The 24162-nt window shown below is 43.0% G+C and overlaps 2 protein-coding genes across 2 annotated transcripts in view; one reads left to right on the top strand and one right to left on the bottom strand.

The window, feature by feature from the left end:
• The first annotated feature begins 597 nt into the window (after positions 1-597).
• On the top strand, positions 598-6402 carry ECHDC3 (enoyl-CoA hydratase domain containing 3). The gene is made up of 5 exons (XM_079304450.1): positions 598-923; positions 1008-1129; positions 3303-3400; positions 4235-4435; positions 5908-6402. Exons 1-5 carry the CDS (start codon positions 613-615, stop codon positions 6232-6234), a joined length of 1059 nt encoding a protein of 352 aa, XP_079160576.1. The 5' UTR covers positions 598-612; the 3' UTR covers positions 6235-6402.
• A 4669-nt stretch (positions 6403-11071) lies between these two features.
• Positions 11072-24162, bottom strand: part of LOC306801412 (uncharacterized protein) — a gene marked incomplete at its 5' end in the record, with an annotated part of 16446 nt that continues 3355 nt past the window's right edge. The window contains one exon of the mRNA XM_079304480.1: positions 11072-11835. Coding sequence (XP_079160606.1) covers positions 11695-11835 — 141 coding nt within the window. The 3' untranslated portion in view covers positions 11072-11694. The remainder of the gene's footprint in view (positions 11836-24162) is intronic.

Here is a 24162-nt window from a genome sequence, read left to right as displayed (position 1 = left end):
ATGCAGGTGCTCAGTGGAATCTGAAGAAATTATCACATTTCTGAGTGCTCCCCAACACCCCAGCTACTCATTAATGATACCACTGCCCTCCCAGGCCTTCCAGTGAAGAGTCAGGTCTGAGAGCAGGACCAAGGGAGGCTTTGGTCAGTCTGTCCCAGGAATAATGAATGTGTCAGCAGCACAGGGAGTGGGTGCTGTGAGCCACACCGCGAGTGCTGTGCTCAGCTCTGGCCCCAACTCAGGAGGGACATGAGGCGCTGAAGGGGTTCAGGGAAGGGGCTGGAGCACAGGTCTGAGGAGGAGCGGCTGAGGGGCTCACCTGGAGAGAAGGAGATTAAAGAGAGATCTTTTCACTCTCTACAAGTCCCTGACAGGAGATTGTATAGAGGCGGGTGTCGGGCTCCTCTCCCAGGCAACCAGCGACAAGATATTAAGCTGTGACAGGAGAGGCTTAGGTTGCACATTCAGACAAATTCCCCCATAGAAAGAGTGTCTGGACATTGGGGCTGCCCGGGGAGATGGTGCAGTCACCATCCCTGGAGCTGTTTAAGGAAAGCCTGGAGGTGCCATGGTCTGGTTGACAAGGTGGTGTTTGGTCACAGGCTGGACTCGATGGTCTCAGCGGTTTTTCCCAACCCGATCGACTCTGCGATCCCGTGCCCCGGCAGCCCCGCCAGGCCGGCTGGGCTTGGGCCGCGCTGCCAACGCCGGCCCGCGCTCCGCCCGCCCGCCCGGCCCGGCCCGGCCCGGCCCGGCCCGCTCCGCCCCCGCCGAGCCCGAGCCCGAGCCCGAGCGATGGCGGCCCGGCTGTGCCGGCTGCGGAGGCCGCTCACGGCCGCCTTCAGCAGCGCCGCGGCCGCGGGGGCCGGGCGGGCCCCGCCGGCGGAGCCGCTGACGGAGCGGCGGCAGGCGGGGGGTGTACGGTGAGCGGGGCGCCGGGGGCTCCGGGACGCGGCCCGTTCGGAGCTCGGTGACCGTAACCCCGCTGCGTTTCCCGGGTTTTGCAGCACCATCGTCCTGAACAACCCGCGGCGGCGGAACGCGCTGTCGCTGCCCATGCTGCAGAGCCTGCGGCGGGACCTGCTGCACGACGCCAAGAGCCGGGAGCTGCGCGTCATCGTCATCGCGGGTAGCGCGGCCGGGCGGGCGGGCAGAGCCCGAGCCCGAACCCGAACCCGAACCCGAACCCGAACCCAAACCCGAACCCAAACCCCGCTGGGAGCGCCGGAACCGGCGCGGGGAGGGACCCGGGTGCTTCCCTAAGGCTGCCGGGGTCTGCCGCGGCTGTCTTTGCTCGCCAGACCTCCCTGACTCGCTCTTCCTGTACACTCGCCCCAGCTTCCCCTCTCCTGTGCTTTATTTCTCATTCCTAACTCAGCGTTAACGACTGACTGGGGTTTTGTTTGGGTTTTAACCAACATGTCCAAGCATGAACACGTTTCAAAATGTCAGCATTTCAGTCGGAGTATGAGATGTTTACACTCGGCAGTTATGGTTAATAAGTTTTCAGATTGTATGTAAAGAACACTTTATACAGAACAAAAGCCAAACAAAAAAAAAAGTTCTAAGAGCTATAGAAGTAAAGCATTGACATTCCCACACAGAGGTTTTGTGCAGGAGCGGGCAAAGCTAGGGTGGCGCTTGTCCTGTTGACAGGTGTAGACTGTAGTAAAAAACAGGGTTTCTGCAAATCAAGTGCTCTGCTTCCCTGCTCTGAGCCAGGATCAGCCTCATCGTTGCCAATGCTTTGTCAGAACTATTTTAAAAATATTCCAGTAAAGGGGAGATAGCAATATCATCAGTACCACAGTCACCCATGACCCATGCAAGTAAAACAGTCTCTCAGAGCCTGTTAGTTTCATTCCATTTACATATTAAGCTGTAAAGTTCTTAAACATAATGAAACTTGAGCCGTACTTAAGCCATCTTTTTTAGCTCTGCTATTTTAAGATAACCTTCCTCTGCCCCCCTTCCAAACATCTCAGATAAATCAGTTTATTAATTTAGGATCATGCTGTTTCCAATACATAGGGGAAAACTGTGTGTGTTAGGGCACACACACAAGAGTGGAAGAGAGCTGATTTCACAGGGGTGAGTTTAAATATCCATCTTCCTCATTTCAAACAGCAGTTTAAAATCCTGCAAAACACTGAAGGCTCTCCTTTGGGAATACAGTGCTCTGGGAGTTTGTGAGCACAATTGTGTTTGGTTTTTTAGAAGTTGCATGTTCCTGTTTATTTCTAATTCCCCTGATGAATAAAACGCAAAAGAAGGAATTTCAAGGAACTAAAAGATTCCTCAGAGAATGCTTTGGGCTTTTAACGCAGAATTTGCAGTGGATTTTTCAATGAGGTTCAAATGCAGATGTAATTAATCTCCAGATATATACTGCCAACCCCATGAGCTGACTGACAGTTGTGTGGTTTTTTTCTGGATAGTTTGTATCTCAATAATCTGATTAATAAGAAGCAAATCTGTAGCTATGGTTTAGTCTGCACAGGTGTAGCTGGAAATGTCGCATCAACAAAAATATCTGAGAAGTTCTGAAGGACTGGAAAACATCACATTGGTTCATTCTAATGGCAGATAGTTGCATGAAAAAGGAAAACCACTGTAAAGATTGGGTACCTGTAAACAGTGTTTTGATCTTAGCAAATCCAAAGTTACTTCCTCAGAAGTCTCCTCTTTGGCTGCCCAAACCCTGAACATGCTTTGGGGGTTCTCTAGATGACAGTGTAGTAGTGGAGAAGACACTCTGACCACCCTTCTGGTTCTCCTGTAGCAGAAAAACATTTTTTCTTTTTTTTTTTTTTTTTTCATTGTGACCTTCAACACCATGACAGAAAAAAATATTGATGTTTATTTAGCAAAAGTTAATAATTAATTCAGGGTTGAGCAAATAGGGACTGAGTGTATTTATCAGTCTGACAGCAGAGCACTCCAGCTTTGCTCCAGCTGATAAGTTTGTGTTGTACCAAGGAGCAGTTTTGAACATCCTTACACAAGATTGGGCTCAGAGGTGTGAAGTGCATTCTTTCTAACTGAATTAAGTGCAATGTAAGTAAAATAAGACCTTGAAAAGTGATAAAAGGTGTTACTGTGCTTAAATGTTGCAGTGCAGCAATTTAAGGTTATCACAAAACCTTGAAAGAAATGTTTTGGAATTCTGTTCAAAACTCCCTCCCCAAACTCTTTTTTGAATACTGACATGTCATTGACATCCCTTTACCTGGGACATTGATATGCTGCAACCCCTGATTTCTTTATTAATTCAGACTGACTTTTCCTGAAATTCTTTGCAGCTGAAGGACCTGTGTTTTGTTCTGGCCACGATTTAAAGGAACTGTCAAGTGAAGATGATGTGAAGCATCATTCCCAAGTATTTGAATTATGTGCAGAGGTAAGCAGTTCTTCTTGGGTGCCTCTGCCTTTGCCTGGTGTTAAGAGCAAGCTTTGGTTTAAGGAGGGACAGCATTGGTCATCTGCTTGCCAAAGCACAGATTATTCCTTCAGACTCCTTGGTTTTTGCTGCTCTGTTATTTTAATGCCTGATCCTGGTGAAATTATGTTTTCCCTGGATTTCTCCACAAGTAAATAGAAGGGCTAGAATATGCATGTCTCCAGCAATGGGCACAGTCAGGGTGTGTTCCTTAGTTTAACCAGTGTTCCTTGCAGATGAGTATTTGGGCAACATCTTTTCTAGAAGTCTAGGGATAACCACCTTCAAATCACTTGTGATCTAATGTTCCTTCCCAGCATTTATTTAGTTAAAATTTCAGGATCAGCTTAAACATCAAGTAGACAATGTGAAAGTAAGAGCTGACTCACTGCTTCTCCAAGATATTGTTAAAGAGACAGGTTAGGGAGGTGGGGAATTTAAAGTGAATCCTGGAGCCTTTGGAGAGAATGGCAAAATCCCCTTTGATAGTGGTGGAGCTAAAATTTGACCCCTAATCTTCCTCAGTGTGACAACAGTGAGTAGTTTGAAACCTTTTGTTCTAGTTCCTCCAGTACTAATGATCTCCAAGGCATTGCCTAGCCCATATTAAAGGAATGCTGAAAAAGCCATGTATGAAAGCTACAGGCCCTTCATCATCATTTCATCAGAAAGGAGCCAAGATCCAACAGTTCAGGGGTTTTTTTGGCAAACAGAGAGGAAGGTACTTTAATGGCTTCCAAAACAGGATGTGTCTTTCTGAATTTCCATACTGACCATTGTTTTTTGTGCATGCAGGTTATGACTTTAATCCAGAAACTTCCAGTGCCAGTGATTGCCAAAGTAAATGGCTTGGCTACAGCAGCTGGCTGCCAGCTCGTGGCAAGCTGTGACATTGCAGTGGCAAGTGAGAAATCTCAGTTTGCTACTCCAGGAGTGAACATTGGGCTGTTCTGCTCCACACCAGCTGTGGCCTTGGGCAGATCTCTTCCAAGAAAGGTCAGCTTCCTTTCCAGATATTCTTCATAATTTTGCAAAAAGTTGGTTCCCATGTTAGGAGTTCTAGTTCCATTGCCTGAACTTTATTTTCCTGCAGTGCAACATTCAAAATACTTTATTTCAAAAGGCATTTCCATAACTCTTTGGACTGGGAAAAATAATAAAGGGTGAACTCTTGTTTAGGAAAGGCAGCTTCCTACTGATGTGACTCCAACCAGCACGAGTTCATCCCAGCAGCCCACAAACTCAGCAATCCCTTTCCTTTCCAACAGACAGCTCAGGGCTTTAGCCAATGATGTTCTCCCCTGAGGAGGAAACCCCTGCAAGTTCAGGATAACAATCCCACCGAGGCATCAATTCTTGCCAGGCAATGACATTTCACTGCCAGCAGGATCTGCCTGGCTGTAGATCAAGATGCTTTAAATAGCATCTAAAACCCTCCTATACTGTCTTTCTGTTTTATTTCCTACTGATTGTGGCTGCACATCTCTCACTGCATAAAAAATAGTACAATCTGTAAAGCCAATTGGATTCATGCAGGCAGATGGTCCAAGCCCAGCAGGGCTCTGCTGAGATGCAGTGGCTGAACTGCACACATCCCATTGCTGGATAAGAGCTTCAGCTTGAAATTTCCCATCTGCAGGGACATCCTGTTCAAATAGTGTCCGTGGGGGATTTTTCCAGGTCTGCTCTTGTTTGCAGTTGTAGCTGTTCCTGAATCAGTATTTCTGAGCTGTAGGATTACCTTTTTAAAACGTGTGGGAAATACTTCTTTCTGTGCCACTTTTCAAAGCAATAAGAACATTCTCTACCGTTCCCAGAATTGCTGATTTTTACCTTTTAACAAAAGAAGTTGCCATTGTTTGTAGCTACCAGAACAAAGATGTTAATGAGGATAATCAGCTCTTATGATTCAGGCATTGGTCAATTGCACCAGGAGTCTTGGAAAACAGTCTTTATTGATACATAACATTGAATAGTCACTGAGTATTTAGGGGATTTTTTAGTTTCAAACATCAAGCACCAGATGCTGGAAGCAGCAGGAGACTGAAATAATGTGGCTATAAAAAGTTCATATTTAAAACCCCTCATACTAAACTTAAAACTAGGACAGGTGTTTTCAAAAATTCACATATGCCTAGCTTAAAATACCAAGTTGAGTCATTTGACTTTATAGATGATCCACCTCTCTTATAATTCCTACAGCAATCCCTAGAGATTGTGGGGCTTTTGAAGAGAAACCCAGGGGTGTCAGCCTAGGACAGCTGGCATCAGCAGGCAGGTTTGAAGAGACCCAGTCCTGCTCTTTGCTGAGACCTCTTAACAGGTCCTTGGCAGTTTAAAAGACAAAAATATTTAAATAATTTGTAAAAACAGTAACTTGTACTTGAAGGAGGAGGCTGAAATTCCCTAAACAAAGCAAAGCACTGAGGCAGTTGGGTTGATTTAATACAGCATTTTTCCTTGTTCAGGTGGCACTGGAAATGCTTTTCACGGGTGAACCTCTCTCTGCCCACGAAGCGTTAATGCACGGGCTGGTCAGCAAGGTGGTACCAGAAGACAAGCTGGAAGAAGAGACCATGAAAATCTCTCAGAAGATATGTGAAAGCAGCAAATCTGTCCTGGCCTTGGGGAAAGCCACCTTTTACAGACAGATAACCCAGGACCTTGACACTGCTTACAAAATAACTACCAAGGTCATGGTAGATAATTTGACTTTGAGAGATGGGCAGGAAGGCATTGAAGCCTTTGTTCAGAAGCGTAAGCCTGTCTGGTCACACTCTCAGGAGAAGAAATGAGTCCTGTCTCTAAACAAACCTAAGCTGTGCTTTATGATTCTTCACACAGTTGCCTTTGGGAACTATATTTTTATTCTTACAAATGCCAGACACAATAAATTTACTCTAAGTATGTAATAAATGTTAAGAAAAATCAAAGAAAATGGGTTTTCTTAGCAGTGAATTTAATCTGTGGTTTTAGAAGTAACTCTGTGCTGCAAAAATCAGTTTAACATGTCTCAGGTTACCTAGGGAGTCACAGGGGCTGACAGGGAGCTCAGATCACCTTGTTCAGACACTCCCCTCCATAGTTCTGGATAAGAATTGCTATTTATTGATATTAATAGAGAATTGAAGGGCTTGGACGCATTCCAGAGATGACAGGAGTAGGTATAATAATGGATTCCAGAACTGTTTGAGTGTTACAGACAGAAAGAAGCCTGTTCATATCTTTCTGTGAACTGTATGTTTCAGCAGTTTTTCTCCCACAAATCCTGATTTTCCACCATCAGTTCAAGCAGTTGTCCCAGCTTTGGGACAGGAGTTTTGTTGACTCCAGGAAGGATGAGCATGGGTTGGGGTGAAAGGCAGTGTCTTGCCCCAGGCTGGTGTGTGTTAGTTGGGAAATCCATCCTTGTGCTCAAAGCTGGGCTCTTACCAGCACTGGAGCAGTTCAGCCATGGATTTAAAGACTTGACAGCTAACAGAAAAGGGTTCAGCTGCTTCCCTGGGTAACCAGTTGCAACCCTCCAGGTGATTTTTTTATTAATGTCCAGTCTGAGCCTTGAAACAGCATTTTCTGGCCATTCCCCCTTGCTACATTATTTGGCATTATTGAGAAAGTTTAGCTCCATTATCCGTGTTACTCTCTTAAGCATGTAGACCACATGTAGATTCCTCTGTGCCAGACTGGCAAGCCCTGCTTCCTCCACCCTCCCTCTAAGTCATGTTCTCTGGGTAACCAGTTTGGTACCCCTCCACTGACTAGTTCCAGTTTCTCCAAATCCCTTTTGTATTGGTTGTGCCAAAACTGGGCTATATCATAAATATGGCCTCAGCAGATTTGAGCAGAGAGCAAAATAGGCCTTCCATGTGCTGTTCAGTGTGTGCTTTGTCTGCTCTGTGATGAGAGTGCTTGATTCAGCCAGGCATCCATCCCCTGGGAGCCCATTTCCAGCAGGACTCTGCCTTGCCAGTCCACTCCTCACCTCTGCTGGTATCCTGTACTGGTTATTCTTCCCAGGTGAAGAAACTTGCATTTCTCCTTGGATCATGGTTGTTTTGGATTGAAGCCAGGCCATTTGGGGTGTCAGCCATTGCCCCAGTTTTGCAGGATCTGCAGATTTGCTGAGGATGTGTTATGGATGGCAGTACTGGATGAAAGGAGCCTTGGTATCAATCCATGGTGATCAGCATGGGATGACCTCCCAGCAAATACATTTTTTCCAAAGTTCCACATAGCCAAATCATGAGGGCTCATCCATCTCATCCTTAAATAGACATCCAAGCAAGACCACATGAATCACAGTATGGATGGGCCTTTTTTCTCTGTTGACAGCAGAAGCAGCCTAAAGGGCTTGGTGCAGACTTGGATGTCTGAAATTAGATCAAATTAATCCTACCTATAGCTACTAAAACTCCAGATGTGGAAATATCAATTATACATATGCAGCCCCACAAAACAAGTCCCTTTTCCATCTACAGGTTCAAAATGACAAAATTTTCATTTCTGCTGTAAGTTTTAATTTTAAGAATGGAAACTTAAACATTAATTCACCATTAAACTGTTTCACATTAAATGTGAAAAAATGGCGTTGGCACTAACTGTTTTAAAAATACAATTTTTTATTGGTACCACCAGGAAAGATGGGTAAGTTTCTAACAAACTCACATAGTTTATATAGGTTAGAAACTGTTATGAGCAATTATGAGATGGAAGAGTTAAATCTGGAGCCCAATAACCTTCATCATGTCCTTTCCAAATGCAGTAAGATGCTGCACTTAGACTCTGTTCCCACACGCTGCTCTAAAAGCATTAGGAAAGAGTAAATTGTTTTTAAAAATATTTATATTTAATGGCTATCTTGCAACTACTCAGCAAATCTCAACTGGCTCTTTTGTTCCAGGCTTTTAGAAATAAGTACATTATCTGATTTTTGCAGAACAGTGCCCTTTCCAGCTAACTGCAGTAATAAAATGGTTTCACTGGCCATCTTAAAGCATGAGTGACAGTTTAGGTGAGCACACTCTTTCAGATATTCAGAAATTCTTCTGCAGCTGATTGCCATCTACACAAGATAGAGTTTGGCATTACTATCTCCATTCAGATTTTGAAGAGAAAACACATTTTTGTCTTAACTCAGTTTTCACAATATTTGTACTATTTCATGTAGTAAAGCAATAAGGTAATTATAAAATCATAGGATTCTCCTAGAATGGTTTGGGTTGGAAGGGACCTTAAAGACCATCTAATTCAAACCTGTTGGCAGAGATACCTTCCACTAGATCAGGTTGCTCAGAGCCCCATTCAGGCTGTCCTTGAACACTTCAGGGATGGGGCATCCACAGCTTCTCTAGGAAACCTGTTCCAATGCCTGACCACCCTCAAATTAAAAAAAATTCTCCCTAATACCCAATCTAAACCTACCCTTTTTCAGTTTCAAACCACTCTGCCTTGTCCTGTCAGTAGTGCTTTCATAATTACCAATCATCAGTTCTAAAAATGTTGGCATCCACAGGAACATTTCCCTCTTGCTTGAACACTAGACAGAAAAGCTTCAGAAGGTTTTATAACATTCTCACACTAGTCCCTGAAGACTGACAAAACAACTTAATTTTTCATTTCTGACTTGCATGGGCTATTTATTTTTGCCCACATCTGCCCTTATTGTTTAATTTAATGGATTTACAGTCTATTCCTGGGAAACAGAGCAGTTCCAAAACTGTTAATTAAGAACTACAGCCAAGAAACAGCAAACCAAATGATAGATTGGGAGCCTTACCACCATGGTTATCTGCTGCCTGAGGGAAGAGTTTGTCCCAAAATAGCAAGGAGCCTACCCCTTGTCACCCCCTCCATTTTTATTAAAGAATCTCTCTGCAGTGAAGTCTGCCAAGTAATTAGCCTAGTTTGCAGTCACCCTAACAGCATGTGGCTCTGGAAACTAAGTGCAACTCCATCTGCATACAGCTCTAGGATGCAGCTTATCCTTGGGAATGACCAACAGGGACACATTTTCTATCCATATATACATGAACAGCTGGAATGGAAACCAGTCATGATATGCAAGCAAGGAATTGCCAGCATGAATGGAATGAACTGCCTCAGAGTCCATGGAGGCCTTAGAGGAATGGCTTTGAGCCTTTACCTGGAAATTTTAGAAAAGATACAAAAGGCAAAATCTAAAGGATATGATCATATCACTTGTGATGGAGCTTCAGACTCTCCTCATGAATAAGGCAAATGAAAAGCCAGGGAGATGTGACAAATAACACATGGCACAAGATTATTTCTAATTCATGGACCAGGCAATGACCTTCCTCACCACATCACTTGGGGAATATATACTGAAAGTAGAGCTAAACAGAGGACTTGGGTAATGGACAAGGTATTTATACCCTCTGTGCTCCACAGAGCCCAAGAACAGTTTATGTAAGCTTTTATATAAACTTCATGGAGTTTCCTTAAGGCCATCCAACCCAGAATTCAGCAGCCTGGGTAAGAATTAGTTTTGGGTTGAAGTAATCACCTGTAGCTGTGAAGGAGAGAGCTTGGAAATATGTCCTACAAAGTCCTAAAAAGCTGGACTAAACTAACAATTTAGTTAATATTAAAAATACATACCTACCTCATTGGTAGGAGTCAGCATCAGAGTTTTTACCACCTAGCTCATGATTTCTGAGCATTTGGATGGCAGCACCGTGTCCTTCACAGAATTGCCTCTGGGTAATTCTGTGTTGTCATTCCTGTATTGCAGATGGGGAAATTGAGGCCAAATGTGCTGTGCCTGAGGTCTCACAGTGAGCCCGTGGCACTGTGGCAGGGGCACTTGGAATGCTGACACCTGCTCCTTGTATTTCTTCAGCAACAAAGTTTTCAGTAAAATCAGCAGAAATGCAGGATGACAGCGTGCCCTGAAGTGACTGCAAAGGCTTCTCAACAGGAATTATGAGCCACTGCATCAAAGGCCTCTTGCTTGACATTTATTGGCTTTTTGATGAATGTTGGGGTAATTCTACTGTCAACAGTTTCTCATTAGGAGCCTGGCAATGTACTTTCTGACCATTATCTTTCTCAATATCACACTGGGTTGCTACAAAGAGAAGGGATTTTATGTAAAACCCATCTATCTCTGTAGCTGCAAACTTTTCTAATAATTCTACATTTAAATAATCTCATGGAAAAGCTGGCTGCTGTTTCTGAGCAATAAGGAGACTAGACAAATGGTTAAATTTCCATGAGGACCTAAAGCAATAGGACAAATTTCATACTGCAATGAGTAGGATTCATTTCTCTTGATTCTGCTGGCATTGCACCTCAGTTATACTAATTCTGAATTTCACTGCTGAATAATGCATTCCCATCCTGCTTTACAGTATGGGATCCTCTCTGTGGTATGATGTACCATCTCCTGGCTGCTTATGGTCAATATTAGGAATTATTTTTGTCCAAACCATAGATTTTCTAAAAAGAAAATAGCAGAAATACACCCTTAATACCACTGTGTATTAGGAAAGGGGAAAAGAGTTCATTCAACTTTGATGTGCCCAAATGTAATAGTTTTCATGCTATGAGTTTTAAAGCATTAACACTTAATTTAAATATTTTTATCCTGGAGTCATGATAGTGGGAACATCATAGGGCTATTGTATATTTTATCTATTATGGTTGTTTTAGACAAAGAAATTAAAACAGAACCAGATGATAAAATAATTAATGGAATTTCTACTACTAAAATGGGTTTGATTCATGACTAATGTTCATAAGCTACTTAATATGAGAGACTTTAATTTTCCCTCCTAGAGGTAGGATGGTGTTTTCAGCCTGCCAAAACCAAGACTTGCAATGCTGTGGACTCTAAGTAAAAATAAACTTTCCCACCAACTCTTTAACCTCACTTTTATGGCAGTGCAGATTAGCCTGTTGGATTTCTCACAGATTTAGGTGTCCATCTCATCCACCAGTCCTGCTGAGGGAACATCCCCTCCCAGAAATGCAGCACAGGTATGGCTGGCAGTGTCTGAGTCTGTCACTCAGCTCGTTGGAGCCCAGTCAGGAGCTCTGATGTAATGGGCATGTCTGAGGGAGCAGAAGCAGCTCTGCTTCCTGAAGGAGTTTTTAAGGACACATTCCCTGCAATAAGGGAATGTTGACATTCAGGCTGCCTCAGCTGCTGATGACAGAAGGCATGAGATCTTCCAAAGTGGCACTCAGGTTTTATTCCAGACCTGTCCTCCTATAAACAATTACAGTGGATGAAATCATGTTTGGAAAGATGAGTGATGTTTTCCCTGTCCACTCTGCCCTGTCAGCATCAAGGATAAAGTGATATATATACCTGCTTTGGTCTTCTCCACTTCCTGGCCCAACATCATTCTCAGTGTAGACAGTGAGTGATGGTTCTGGAAAGAAACAATAAAGAATTAGTAAATCATGTATAGAACACGGGGGAAAGGAAAAAAAGGAAATGAACACATGAAGTCATTCTCCTAATGTGGTCTTCAGTCTAGATATGAATATTTTGATCCTTGTACCTGTTTAATGAAATACACCCTTCATACCAATAAAACTTTATCATCTGTTTAAGAGAGTTAATCCTATAAAAAAACCCCCCTTCTGAATATCCAATGAATAGGATATTGTATAAATATAAACATGGTGAATAATTCTGAGTTAATCTCCCTTCTCTTTCAGAACCTCAGTAGTGTGCTTTTTCTTTTCTTGTTTGTTGGTTTTGTTTTGAGACCTCAGTGTAAAATCAGAACTTTTACTCAGTTTTTTTCTCTCCCTCCTTGGTATTTAATTTTCTTTTAATGAATACTGAGATTCTTACATTACTAAATTACTCATTCTTATATAGGTCTACAAATCTGAGACATAACAGATGGAAGAGCAGGGTAATGAGAGAATTTGGCTCTCTGAAAGAAGGCCCAGAACAAAAAAAACTGAGATGCTCTCCAGAGCACCCACACAGAGAACTGGAAAACTGACCTAATTTGCCCCTTTTTCATTAGGACCATGCAAAGATGATCAGCCCCTTATTCATTAGCCTGAGACTATTATTAATTATCAATAATAATATTACTTATTTTTACAGTTGTTGTAATCCATGTTAGAATCTATTTAATCAAATGACAGCACTAAAGTTCAGGAATTTAGATTTTGATATCTCCTCCCCACGAATGGGCTTGGAAACTGGTCTGAATCACTGAAATCAGAAGCCTTTGCTGCTTGAAATGGGGAATAACATTTATCTAGCAGCAAGAGAAGACTTCATCATTTTATAGAGCCTATGAAAAAAACACTTAGTCCCTACTATGTACTCATCACAGTAAAATGGAAGTTGTCAAAGATAAAAGTCCTTTTTCTTTACTGTCTGTGGATGTTCCTGTAAGCTTTTAGTCTTTTTCCACATGAGCATTTATTCAGAGCAAGCAGCCCAAGAGTATTTCCATTGACAGCCTGAAATCTTCATGAGGCACTGGATGGTCAAAATGCAACACCAACTTATTCAGTGCTCATAACAAACACAAACCATGAATTTACCATAGGAAAAGGTGGTAAAGACTTCAGTGGCCATTCATAGGCTAAAGCCCCACCTCTTAAATATCCTGGACCTTTCTGACCCATTCACTATAATATTTAAATATATTTCTATACATAATTTGTTAGATTATTCTGAAACCTAAATAAAAGGAAAAAAAAATAAAGCCCCAAACAAAACAAACAAACAACAGACAAAACAAAACCAAAACAAATAAGAAGCTCTGATTTACTTCCCAGCTTTGTCACAAAACTCCACTCTGACCTTGGGCAAACTGACAGAGGCAGAAAAGAAATGTGACTGTCCAGTCCAACCTTCTGTTTACCACAGGTCATTGCTTCTGCCTGCTTTACCCCCAGACAACATTTGAATTGTAGCTTTGGGTGAGCTAAGGAGTTACCTAACCTCGTGATGAAAAGACGATTGAAAAGCAGAAGAAAAGATGGCAACAGTGTGATCCATTCTCCTTGCAGTCACGACTTGTAGTTTATTTTTGCTTTTCATTAATCTGACTTCCAGCAGGGAACAAGAGCTGCCTTTTTGTGGGCTCAGGTTGACCTTTCAGTATCTCAGTGACTTACAGGTAAGATGGGGCTGATCACTGGGTTTTTCACCATGTTTTATTGAAGTTGTCCCTGTACACCACAGCTTCTACAAGGGAAATTTAGCACACGCTCCCCATACACTCCATGACTTGCACAACAGCTTACACAGGACTTGCCTTTGATGCAGAATGATTGATATGTGATTGATTGATTCATTGATTGATTGACAGACTGATGTGTAGCATCTAAGTTACGACAGTGAGAAAAGACATAAAGAAATCAAGCAATAAATCCCAACAATCTGTGTCTGAGGGAGTTTCCTGCAGATGCAGATGCCCCGAGCTGGTTGTTTGCCGTGGAACAGAACAGCTCGCTCTGCAGCGAGGGCACCGTGCACGGAGCTGTCGGCAGAGGGCAATGGCAGCTCGCAGCTCGCAGCGGCGCCCGGACCGCGCCCGGCGGTGCTGCCAGCCTTGGTTTATAATGGGCTGAGGAATGAGGAATGAGGAATGAGCCCCGGCTTTATTCCCAACAGCACGGGTGAGAAAGTGCCCCGGGAACCCCGCAAGTCAGGGGTCTAAGATATCTTCTCCCACTTTTCTTCACTGCTTCCTCACTGATTACATTGGAGGAGCAGTTGCAATCTGATTCAAGACAACCAACTCGGTAAAAAATTCCAGGGAGATCTTTGGAAGCAAGAGGACACCCTAGTCTGCTTTCAGGAACACATCTGCGAGCAATACAGCTGTGTCTGGGCAGCTGCACCAATCAGCTGAGCACAGTTTGGGAAAGACTGTCTTGTTCTGGCTTTCCTGAGGAGTCTTAATTTTAGATCCAAATGGGTCTGTGTAGATTGGTAAGAGGTTCTGGGTGGAACAAGTGATTCAGAAAGACCTTCCAAGGAGGCTGTGTCAGCAAGCTGGGTAGAAGAGATGAGTGAAGTGAGACAATCATGCCTTCATGCCTCAGGCTTTCAGGAACAGGATCCAGAGGATGGGCTCAGCCAGAGCTCAGCCTGCAAAAGCTCAGTGCTGCCTCTTCCACCCACCTTAACAGGTGAACTAAGTGGCACCATCTCTTCTCTCTGTGACTCAGTTTCCCCAGCTGTAAAGGAAGTTCTAAAGTTCTGTGTGACACACTAAAAGCAGTGAATGATAAGAATTAATCAACTGTGCTACTCACAGCTTGTTGATGAACTAATGTTCTTGTCACTGCTGGTCCAGAGTCTGCCGGGCAGAGAAAAAACTGCTGAAGGTGTTAGTCCAGATGGACTGTAAATGCCAAGGCACAGCAGGAGCTGTTGAAAAATGAAAATATTCTCTCAAGTCTTTTCCCAGCAGGAACAATATTCCAATTTTAATGCAGATATCCTACCAAGTCATTCCATCCCTCACGCCAGGTGAACACTCTGCAAGAGTCTGTGAAGGTAATCATTACACTGTTGTAAATATGAATGAATACAAATGCCAGGTGCTTCTATCTGAGCCTCAGTTTTACTCTTGGCTTCATGAAAAGTAAGAAAGTATGACCACCTATCATGATACTTTTAGTAACTGGAATTTCCAGGAACACTGGTTATCAGCCAGATTCCCATAATGTAGAAGGATGGGGAGCACATTCACTGTTCAAAGCCACCACAGTGAGTGAAATCTGTAACTTCAAACACCAAAAGAGCCAGTACAGTGGGCTGTGCTGGAGCAGCAGAGGAATTCAAACAAACAACATTGAGCTACCAGCTCTGGAATGCAGCAAACCCAGCCAGGTCAACAAGAACTGATAAGGGGCAAGTGGGGTCCAGCCCAGGCCAAACCTGCAGGAGCCCATGGCAATGAGGTACAGGTTATGCCAGCCCTGTGCCCAGCAGCTTCTGGACAGCTCTCACCAGTGGGCTGGGTGGAAGATGGAATTTAACTGCTTTGCCAGTTTTCACTACAAAGGCTCCACTCAGACCAGTCAGACGTGATTCAACACCTTTTCCACCAGACAGCCTCAGCCCTGCTGTGCAGGTGTGCTCCCACAGAGCCACAGGGGTGACCTGTACTCTTGGATTTGTTTTCCTCCCTGCCACTTTAGAGCTTTCCCTGACTGGGAGAAGCTGGTTCAGGCAGGAGCCATTTCAGCCATCTGTAGCCACAGATATTGAGCCACCACCAGAAATATCCCTAAAAGCAAACAACTGAAATTTTGGAACAAAAAGCAAATGTTACCTCAGAGTGATAAGCAGCAGTAACAACAGACCTGGCAAGACAGTATTTTAAGCCAAAAATATGCTAAATAAGTACTTTTGCAGCCTGTTGTGAATTTTTCCTCCAACAAAGTTAAAGTGTTGATTTTAGGAAATAACGTACAGAGTACCAGTTTTAAGCAAAGGGGTTTTTCTTCTTAATTACAAACAAATTTTGAAAGGTTTAAATGAAATTTTATGCAAGTATTTCCATATTAAAAACAAAAACAAAAAAAAATCCAAAAAAAACCCCACCAAACCAAAGCACTCTTTCATGTGGACAGAGAGTTCCTGTTAAGGCAGTAGTTGGTTGCATGGAGGATACAAAAATAGCTGGTAATGTAAGTGTATAAGGGATGCCATTAAGAAACCAGGTGCTAATGAGACTGCTCGGGACTGAATCACAACTGCCTGTGGCTATTCCATGACAGCTCTTCCAGGAGGTGTCTCCAGCAGCCATGAGTCACATTCCTGCCTCTGCAGGAAACTCCCTGCAGAGCAGCTGCCAGGTATATCCTTAAAGGCAAAGGAACCAGGATCTTCTCAGGTTTTAGCACTTGCAACTGCAAGAACAGGTCACAGAGGCAGCTTGGAGTGAGTGTGGATAACAGAGTCTGAGAAGTCTCTGTGCAGTAGCATGAGCAGGAACCAGCAGCACTGTGAAGGTACAACAGATGGCTGTGAGCCAGGTGTGTTCCTGTTGGTCCTTGAATTGATGTTGGCTCTGACACTCTTGTGATCTTGAACACAGGCCTAGAGGACAGACTCTTCACTGCCTGAATTAAAATCTTGCCCTCAGTTACCCTAGGCAAGGTTAATGACTATAATTTATTAAAAGGCCTATAATGACTTGTTAAATGATGTTGAAAATGGTAGTTCCATGAAAACAAGTTACAAAGTGTCCTGACAAACAAAATGTTTGCCCTGTACTTGCTTTCAAATGGAATACAGCAGTTAAAAGTAATCCATTTGTCACTTCTGGGGGGCCAAGAACAATGTATTAACTATATACATTGCATCCAGGTGCCCTATATTGTTCTTTTGGTACCTCAAATGCAACTGTGTGATGCTTTCCTTCCCATCAGCTGCTTTCCATGGACTTGACAAGAACAGCACCTACAGTGGAGTCTGCATGGAAAGCACCAAGTGAGCCCACTGTGAACCACCTGTCTCATTGCTGAGCCTCTCTAGCAATGTGCTCCCAGTGAAGCAGCACCCTTCCTTGTGAGAACCAGGGAAGAGTCCATAGGCAGCACCTCCCAAGATGCAGAGCTGGCAAGAGAGGAAGGGATTAATGCACAGCTGACCTCACCTCTTCTATCTGTGCTGATGTTATCTTTCATAGCTGTTGAAGAAAAAACTTGGCATTACAGACTGGCAATGTTTCTTTGGTATTTCACATTTGCAAGGGACCCTGCATGGCTGGAACTCAAAATAAGGCTCCAACGTTCAAATTATTTTCTCTTGTTCCCGGGGTCATTCTCTCTCACTACCCTGTTGCAAATCTCTTGATATCCTGTTTGAAGCTCAGATCGCCAGCCAAAAATGATATCCAAGCCCAGAGCTAATTGTCTAAGCTCCTTCTATAGTTATAAAGAGGAAGAAAAGCTTGAAAAGATCAAAACACCCGAAATGCTGGGAGGTACAAAGCTGCCCACCCACAGCTCAGCTAGGGAACAGATGCCTCAGAGCACCTGACCTTCATCAGGAAACTACTCAGGAGCTGGAGCCTGACAGGTTGTCCTGAACATATGAATATTTTCAAGAGTAGAACAGGGAGACTGTTGAAATCCACAGAAGTTTTCAGGATTTTTTTCATGTTATTTGCATTTCTTTGTAGTGACTTTACACTTATTTAAGGTCCTGAGTATTGCTTTTATCTTGATATAAGGCTTATTTGGTTACTTCTTTTCTTCCTAATTTGGGAAGGCCTCTCCCATTCCAGTTTGAGAGATGCACATGGTAGCAGTGTCCTGACCTCAGAACACACCTGCTAGTGCAAGATCTGGTACTGGTTGTCCCACTGCCTCTTCCATCTGTCTGCAAAGCTTCAAGGAGGAAAAGGGACAAAAACCCAGCAGTAACAAATGTGCTGTCATTCCTCACTTTCATGGGTGAGATTTCCTTTTTACAGAGAGATCTCTCAAGTTATTTACTATTGGAGCCTGATATTTTTAATGAGACCTTCTTCCACCAAAAGAACAAGTTATTCTGTAAAAAAGCCAGTTCCTTGCCTCTGCCAGCTGCATGCAAGTACAAAATTACAAAGCACTCACTTAGATGAAGTGAATACTTCATTAAACAATTAAGCAATAAGGCAGAACAAAGGCTGTGGTTTCCAGGCCCTTGTACTGTAATTGTATCCTGGAGCATTAGGAGAACCAGTGCTCAAACACAGGGTTGCAATTTAGGTTAGGATTATCCTCTAATAGCCTTGTCCTGTGGGATTAGGGGCTTGCCACAATGGGGAATTATTTTATCCATCAATGGCAATGTAAAGTACATGATTTGTCCCTGAAGATCTGGAGGTGAGGATTTCCATCCCTCTTTCCTACTTTCATCTTCTTGTTGTAGTTCCTTGAGTAGAAGCTTTTATCTCTGCTTTCACTTTCTGAACCATGAAGGGTATCCCTCAATCCAGTTTGTATGGAGGTAGAGTCACAGAACCCAAGTTCACAAGTAAATATCCCTGAGTATCCCCACACACACTGTGGACACTCTGAGCTTGAGGGACTCTGAGGATGGAAAATGTGTGAGCCACTCTGTTGGCCAAGGTTAAGTTTGTGCTGAAGTTTTGTGTTCACCTCATACAACACATGTAGCCATTGGACTTGCAGGGAAACTGAGAGGCTCCTGAAGAGATAAGGTAGAAGCAGGTTTCAATGGCTGATAAGCAAAGACTGTTTGGATTGCAGATGAAATTTAAATGTCTAAAGTCCATCTACATTCTGCTACAGAAGTCTAAACCCCTTTCCTGATCTAGTAAAGGCCTGATTCAGCTCCTAATGAAATTACTGGGATTTGTTCCACTGACTTGAAGTTGACCCTGCACAGAGCCCCCAGCCACACCAGAATTCCTTTCCAGGCAAGTCCTTCCCTCAAACATGATCTACAGGGAACTCCTCCATCCTGCTCTCTTCCTTCACAAACCATTCAGTTCTGCTGAAACAGACAATACAGCTCAAATGCAAAATACAGCTTGCTGTATCACAGGACACCCTGTCCTTGGGAACTGGGATTAAGATCATCCAGGCACATATCATGGGCCAATGGAATACCATTGGAAGAATTAACTTTCAGTTCTTAGAGAAATCAAACCAGAAATTTTAAAAAATATAGAAAAAGTAAAAGCAAAGGGTAAATAAAAGAAAAAAGAAAAAAGCACAAACTACAAAATCCCACAGCAATTTAAAAACACAGGTATATTTCCAAGCATATGTATTTTATGCTCTCTTGGAATAAATAATTTTCTATATTTCTTTGATTCTAGTTGCGCTTCTCCCCTTTGGAAATAATAAGATTAATATTTCATTTAATTCAGTGACATATGTCTCCATTCCCCACAGAAAAATAAGTTGCATTAATTTCAAACTCACTGACACTGGAAAATAACCAGTTGTTTATACTCGTTGGGACATATGGGAGAACAAACGTATCATTAAATGTCAGAAAACATATGTTTTAAATAGCAGAAACCAAGGAACAGCTATGAAAATCAGGCCACTTAACCAGATACTGCAACACCAGCAGAAAACCCCCCTCTAAACAAAACATAGGAAAAGGGAAGTATTTGCTCTCAGAGTAGGATCTGCTGAAGAAAAAGATGAAAGACTAGATCTAGTAGAGGATTTAAGAGCCAAAACTAGAATTCAAATGAAAGTGAGATACTAAGTACCAAAAATATACTCCAGCTCCCCTTTCTCTCCCCCCAGGTGAACTGCAGTCAGAGCCTGAAGGCAGCACAACTCATTAGGGAACTTCCTCTACCTCTGCAGCCTTGTCCTCATACCTGCAAATCTTGTCTCACCGGTGAGGTGCACTAACACCAGAAGTAAGGAGAGGAGAGAAATTAGGTCTGACTTCCTAGACAAGTCTCTAGTATGCCTGTGAGATCAGGCAAGGGAGAGGGAGGGACATGGCTTCATGGAGAGAGAAATTCATGCAATAGCAAGAGTTCTGGGAACAAGGGTAGGTCCCCAGGCATGGGTGGGTGGGGGTGCTGCTGGAGGAGGTAGAAGGGATTGGAGACAGAGCTGGCCTCTGCAGTGCAGGGAGGAGAGAAGGTCCTGAAGAGGGAAGGGACAGTAGGGAATCTGCATATCCAGAGGGCAGAAGGAAGACTGTGAAGGTTGGCTGGAGAGATGTTAATAAATACAGCTCACAGTGCCTCCAGCTCTGCTTCTGTACAGGCAAAGAACCACAGCAGCCTCAGGGCCATTTCTCAATTAATTTATAACATAACCTGGAAATTAGATATTCTTCTGGCTTAATCACAAACAGGGCTAAACACCAAAGGCATTCCTAAAGAGTACCAAATAAATACTTGACTGTCTCTGCTCTCCACAGATCCTACCTTGGCTGTTTTTCACAGCAAGTGATGGTATCTCAAGTGCTGGTCTAGGAAATGCCCATCTAGAAGACTCTATTGTCTCTGAACCACCAGACTGTTCAAACTCATCTCTCACTCTCCACACATGTACCCTGATCACCCAGGGGAGGGATGGAAGTTGCTTTCAGGAATATCAAAGATATTCCTGTCCCTACAACAGTGGATCTGGTTTCAGATCTGTCTCCCTCAAAGTTTCTGTCCCACAGCAGTCAATTCAAACAAAATGCAAAAACATCAGGGTAAAAAAAAAAGGATACGAGCACCTCCCAGAAATAATCACTGAATCATAGAACAGCCCAGGCTGGAAGTGACCTCAAAACATCATCAAGTCAAATCTTTCATGGAGCCTTGATGAGATTATGTAGCACCTGTCCAGTCACATCTTGAAAAGCTCCAGTTCTACCTGGTTCCTTGGGGAGTTTGTCCAGTGAGTGACAGTTCTCACCATAAAAAATGCTTTTCATATAAAGATGGAACCTCTCCTTGAGCAATTTGTACTCATTGCCATTTGCCTTCTCCATGTGGCTCCTTGAGAAGAGAGAGCCTCCACTCTCTTTGTAATAACCCTGTAAGTGCTGGAATACTCTGATGAGGTCTTCCCAAAGTATTCTCTGGGCAGAAAGGACCTAACTGGTTCATTCTTCACAGGGCAGGCTCTCCAGCCTTTTGATCATCTTGGTGGCCCTTCTTTGGACCCCCTCCAATCTGACTGTGTTCTGAATTGCATAAACCAGGACCAAACACATGATGCTCCAGGTGTGGCCTGGCTCTAATGGGTTCTTGGCTTATGTTGTCCCAGGTGCAGGACCCTGCCTCTTGTCTTGTTAAATAAACAGTTCTTGCTAGTCCACTCTTCCAGCCCTTCCAGGTCTCTGCAAGACTGCTGTCACTTCTCACATATCCACCTCATCACCCAGTTTAGTCTCATCAGCAAACCTGGGGAGGGAGCTTTCAATCTTGTCTTGTTGGTTTTAAGCTGTTTCACTACACAAACCTGCCTGACCACAAAACAAAAGCCACAGAGTTGGCAGGAGGGAGGCAGCAGTGACATCTGGGCTGGGATATTTGACTGCTACTGAGTCACAGGCAAAGCCCCAAGTTTTGGTTACTGTAAGTTTATCTCATTGCTTGGAAATGCATTCTGCCAGCTGGGCACTGAAAAGCAAGGAGTGCTGTGACACTGAAGCCTTCCTTTGGCTCTGGCTGTAAATGCCCTGCCAAAAAACAGAAGTAGTCAGTCATGGGGAAAAGTTGTATGAATCGGTCCCAGAGCACGTTTCATGTGGGATTACTGATTGTAAACAATAATAGTCACCTGCTGTTGGCACAGTACTTTGTACAACAAGCCATGCTCTTGTCTAGAGGTTTCCTATGGCCACTCTGATATAAATAACAAGTCATGATAATACTATATTTATCACAACACTAAGTCAACCATAATGACTGTAAATGTAACCTGACCTTCACTTTGGCTAAACCCTGTTTCTTTCATGGTTATCTCATATCTCAGTACATATTTATTTCTCTATTTTGTCTATCTGTTGCCTATTCTTTAACTTGACATACACTGCTTCACACAAAGGGCTTTCTAAGCCTACTGAATTTCAAGTAAATTGCAGATAGCTTCCCATCAGTCTATGTTTTCTTTCTGATTGCTCAGTTCTACCAATTCTTATCAAATCTAGGACCCATACAGAGAAAAAGAAAAGAGACCCAAAATGAAAACTGTTTGTGAAAAAAAGTCCAAAACAGGTGAATAAGATCCTCTTCGATCACAGTTGCTTAGTTCAGTGTGTCTACTCCCAGCTATTTGCAGTAGCAAATACAATAAGCACATTCTGTGAGAAGAAAAATGAATTTTGGCCTGTAACACAAGGCAAAGGAGTCAGATTGGCAAGAGGAGTTTTATAAACATGGGCTTGTTCTCATGGCTTGTTTTGGGGAACATCACCAGTGTACTGACACTGACAGCTGGATGTGTCACCCTCCACTGATGCAGGAGGATGATAGAAGAAATTAGAAACGCACATAAAATATTGTTTTGCTACATTAAGTAGCAACCAGAAATGTCAGTATCACATGTTAATTAATGATTAATGCTGGAGGAAGGAGATGCATACCTGACATATTTTTAAACTGGTATAACGAGTTTTCACCGAGCAGAGGAGGGAAGTTCTCTATAATACACAGTAATGGGCTGTGTACTTGGAACTGTGCTCCATAAATTTCCCCACCTTCAGGACAGAATGTGTCAACACACAGTTGGTCTCCTTGAATAAACTCTGTGCCAGGATTAGTTATCAGTAATGCTGAAGAGCAAGCAAAGGGGGGAAAAGTATACAAATGATGATCAAAAGGACCAAAAAAACCTCTTTTGGACTCACCTGGGATAGTGAAATGTTGACATGGCACATTTTTAATGTGAGCCTACACCTGATATTACAAGGCGATGAGAGTAAACCAAGAAATAAAGAAAATGACAGCATGGAGCTGATAAAGCCCTGGAACTGTAAAATCATCCTCAGAATGATGTCCTACTTAGTAAAGAGAACTTTAGCTCAGGCAGTTTGAATTAGCATATAATACAATGTAAAAAATAATACATTGAAGTTATCCACCTTGGTGAATCTCAGAACACTCTCCCTCTGTGTATTGATGGTCCCACACTCAAAATCTGTAAAATACATGCTTGCCTTTAAGTATATTTTTGAATTAAATGTTCCCAGAACAGAGATGCTCTCCTTAGCTGGGTTGTCCATGCAATAGACACCACTCCCACTTTGCTCCTTGATGAAATAAGGAGCTTTCCTCTCCTGTGCTGTTGTGTAACAGTTGTTACACAGGACAGGCATATGATCCTGTACCAAGTTGTTGCCAGAGCCAAGAATAAAAGAGAAAGATGGGATTCATTTAGTCTAACATCAGCAAGCTCTAAACTGGGCCCACAGTTAAGAGAGACACACAGTTTCAGGCTTCACCACTACAACCATTTGAGACAGGTTTCCTCACAATGTGATTTGTCCAGCCTCTCTTAAGCTGGTGGATAGTCCCTCTCTCTTGGCTGTAGAATGACCAAACAGTTTAGATTAGGCACCAGCTTTAACATAACCAAAAATTACATAACTGGAGTCCTAATAATTTGCTTTCTTCCTGGACACTGCTCCTGTAGTTTTGGACAACAACAACAAAAAACCACTTACAGGCTGGAAATGGTTTTACCTTGTCAACCCTCACTGACCTACATTGTACAGCTTCCTCTTCCCTCTTCTGTTACACCATTTATTTGGGTAGGCCCACATCTTTTTGAAACATTTCCATCTTCCATTCCTTGAGGTACTTCTTGCATTAGAAATATTTCAGCTACCACAGCATGAGTGAAAATAATAATTTCTGGGAGCAGCTTGAAATTTTTACAGTGTATTATAAGTCAAACTGATAATTTGCTCGCTGTCATGGCCTTGCACAATGAAGAAGGGAGAGGACACAATCACTTGATAAATACCTGTGACTGTGACAATCTATTAGTAATAAATAAGAGTACAAATAGGCAGTATTTGTTATTGAGCTCTTAAGTATATGGGTGGCACAGCTTAACAAGGCATGTAAACCTTTTCCCCACTGAGGAAGCAGACTCGGGCAGTTGTGACAGTGATTTTCTCTTTTACCTTCACCATTTCCCAGTAGTTTAGTGGAGGGACAAGCCTGTCAGACACCAGATCCAACACAGTTTATGCCTCACAGAATCATAGAGCCATAGAATGGTTTGGGTTGGAAGGAAGCCTTGAAGGAAGCCAGTTCCAATCCCTG

The sequence above is a fragment of the Erithacus rubecula genome (genome assembly GCF_903797595.1).
Source record: "Erithacus rubecula genome assembly, chromosome: 4".
Lineage (NCBI taxonomy): Eukaryota > Metazoa > Chordata > Aves > Passeriformes > Muscicapidae > Erithacus > Erithacus rubecula.
Note: the sequence above shows the minus strand (reverse complement) of the source record. Positions and strands in the feature narration are given on the sequence as shown.

Bases quoted from the DNA above. Each gene is read 5' to 3' on its own strand.
- ECHDC3 (XM_079304450.1), top strand. From the start codon at position 613: ATGGTCTCAGCGGTTTTTCCCAACCCGATCGACTCTGCGATCCCGTGC. The intron at 924-1,007 runs GTGAGCGGGGCG...CGGGTTTTGCAG, and splicing joins CGGCAGGCGGGGGGTGTACG to CACCATCGTCCTGAACAACC. The intron at 3,401-4,234 runs GTAAGCAGTTCT...TTGTGCATGCAG, and splicing joins TATTTGAATTATGTGCAGAG to GTTATGACTTTAATCCAGAA.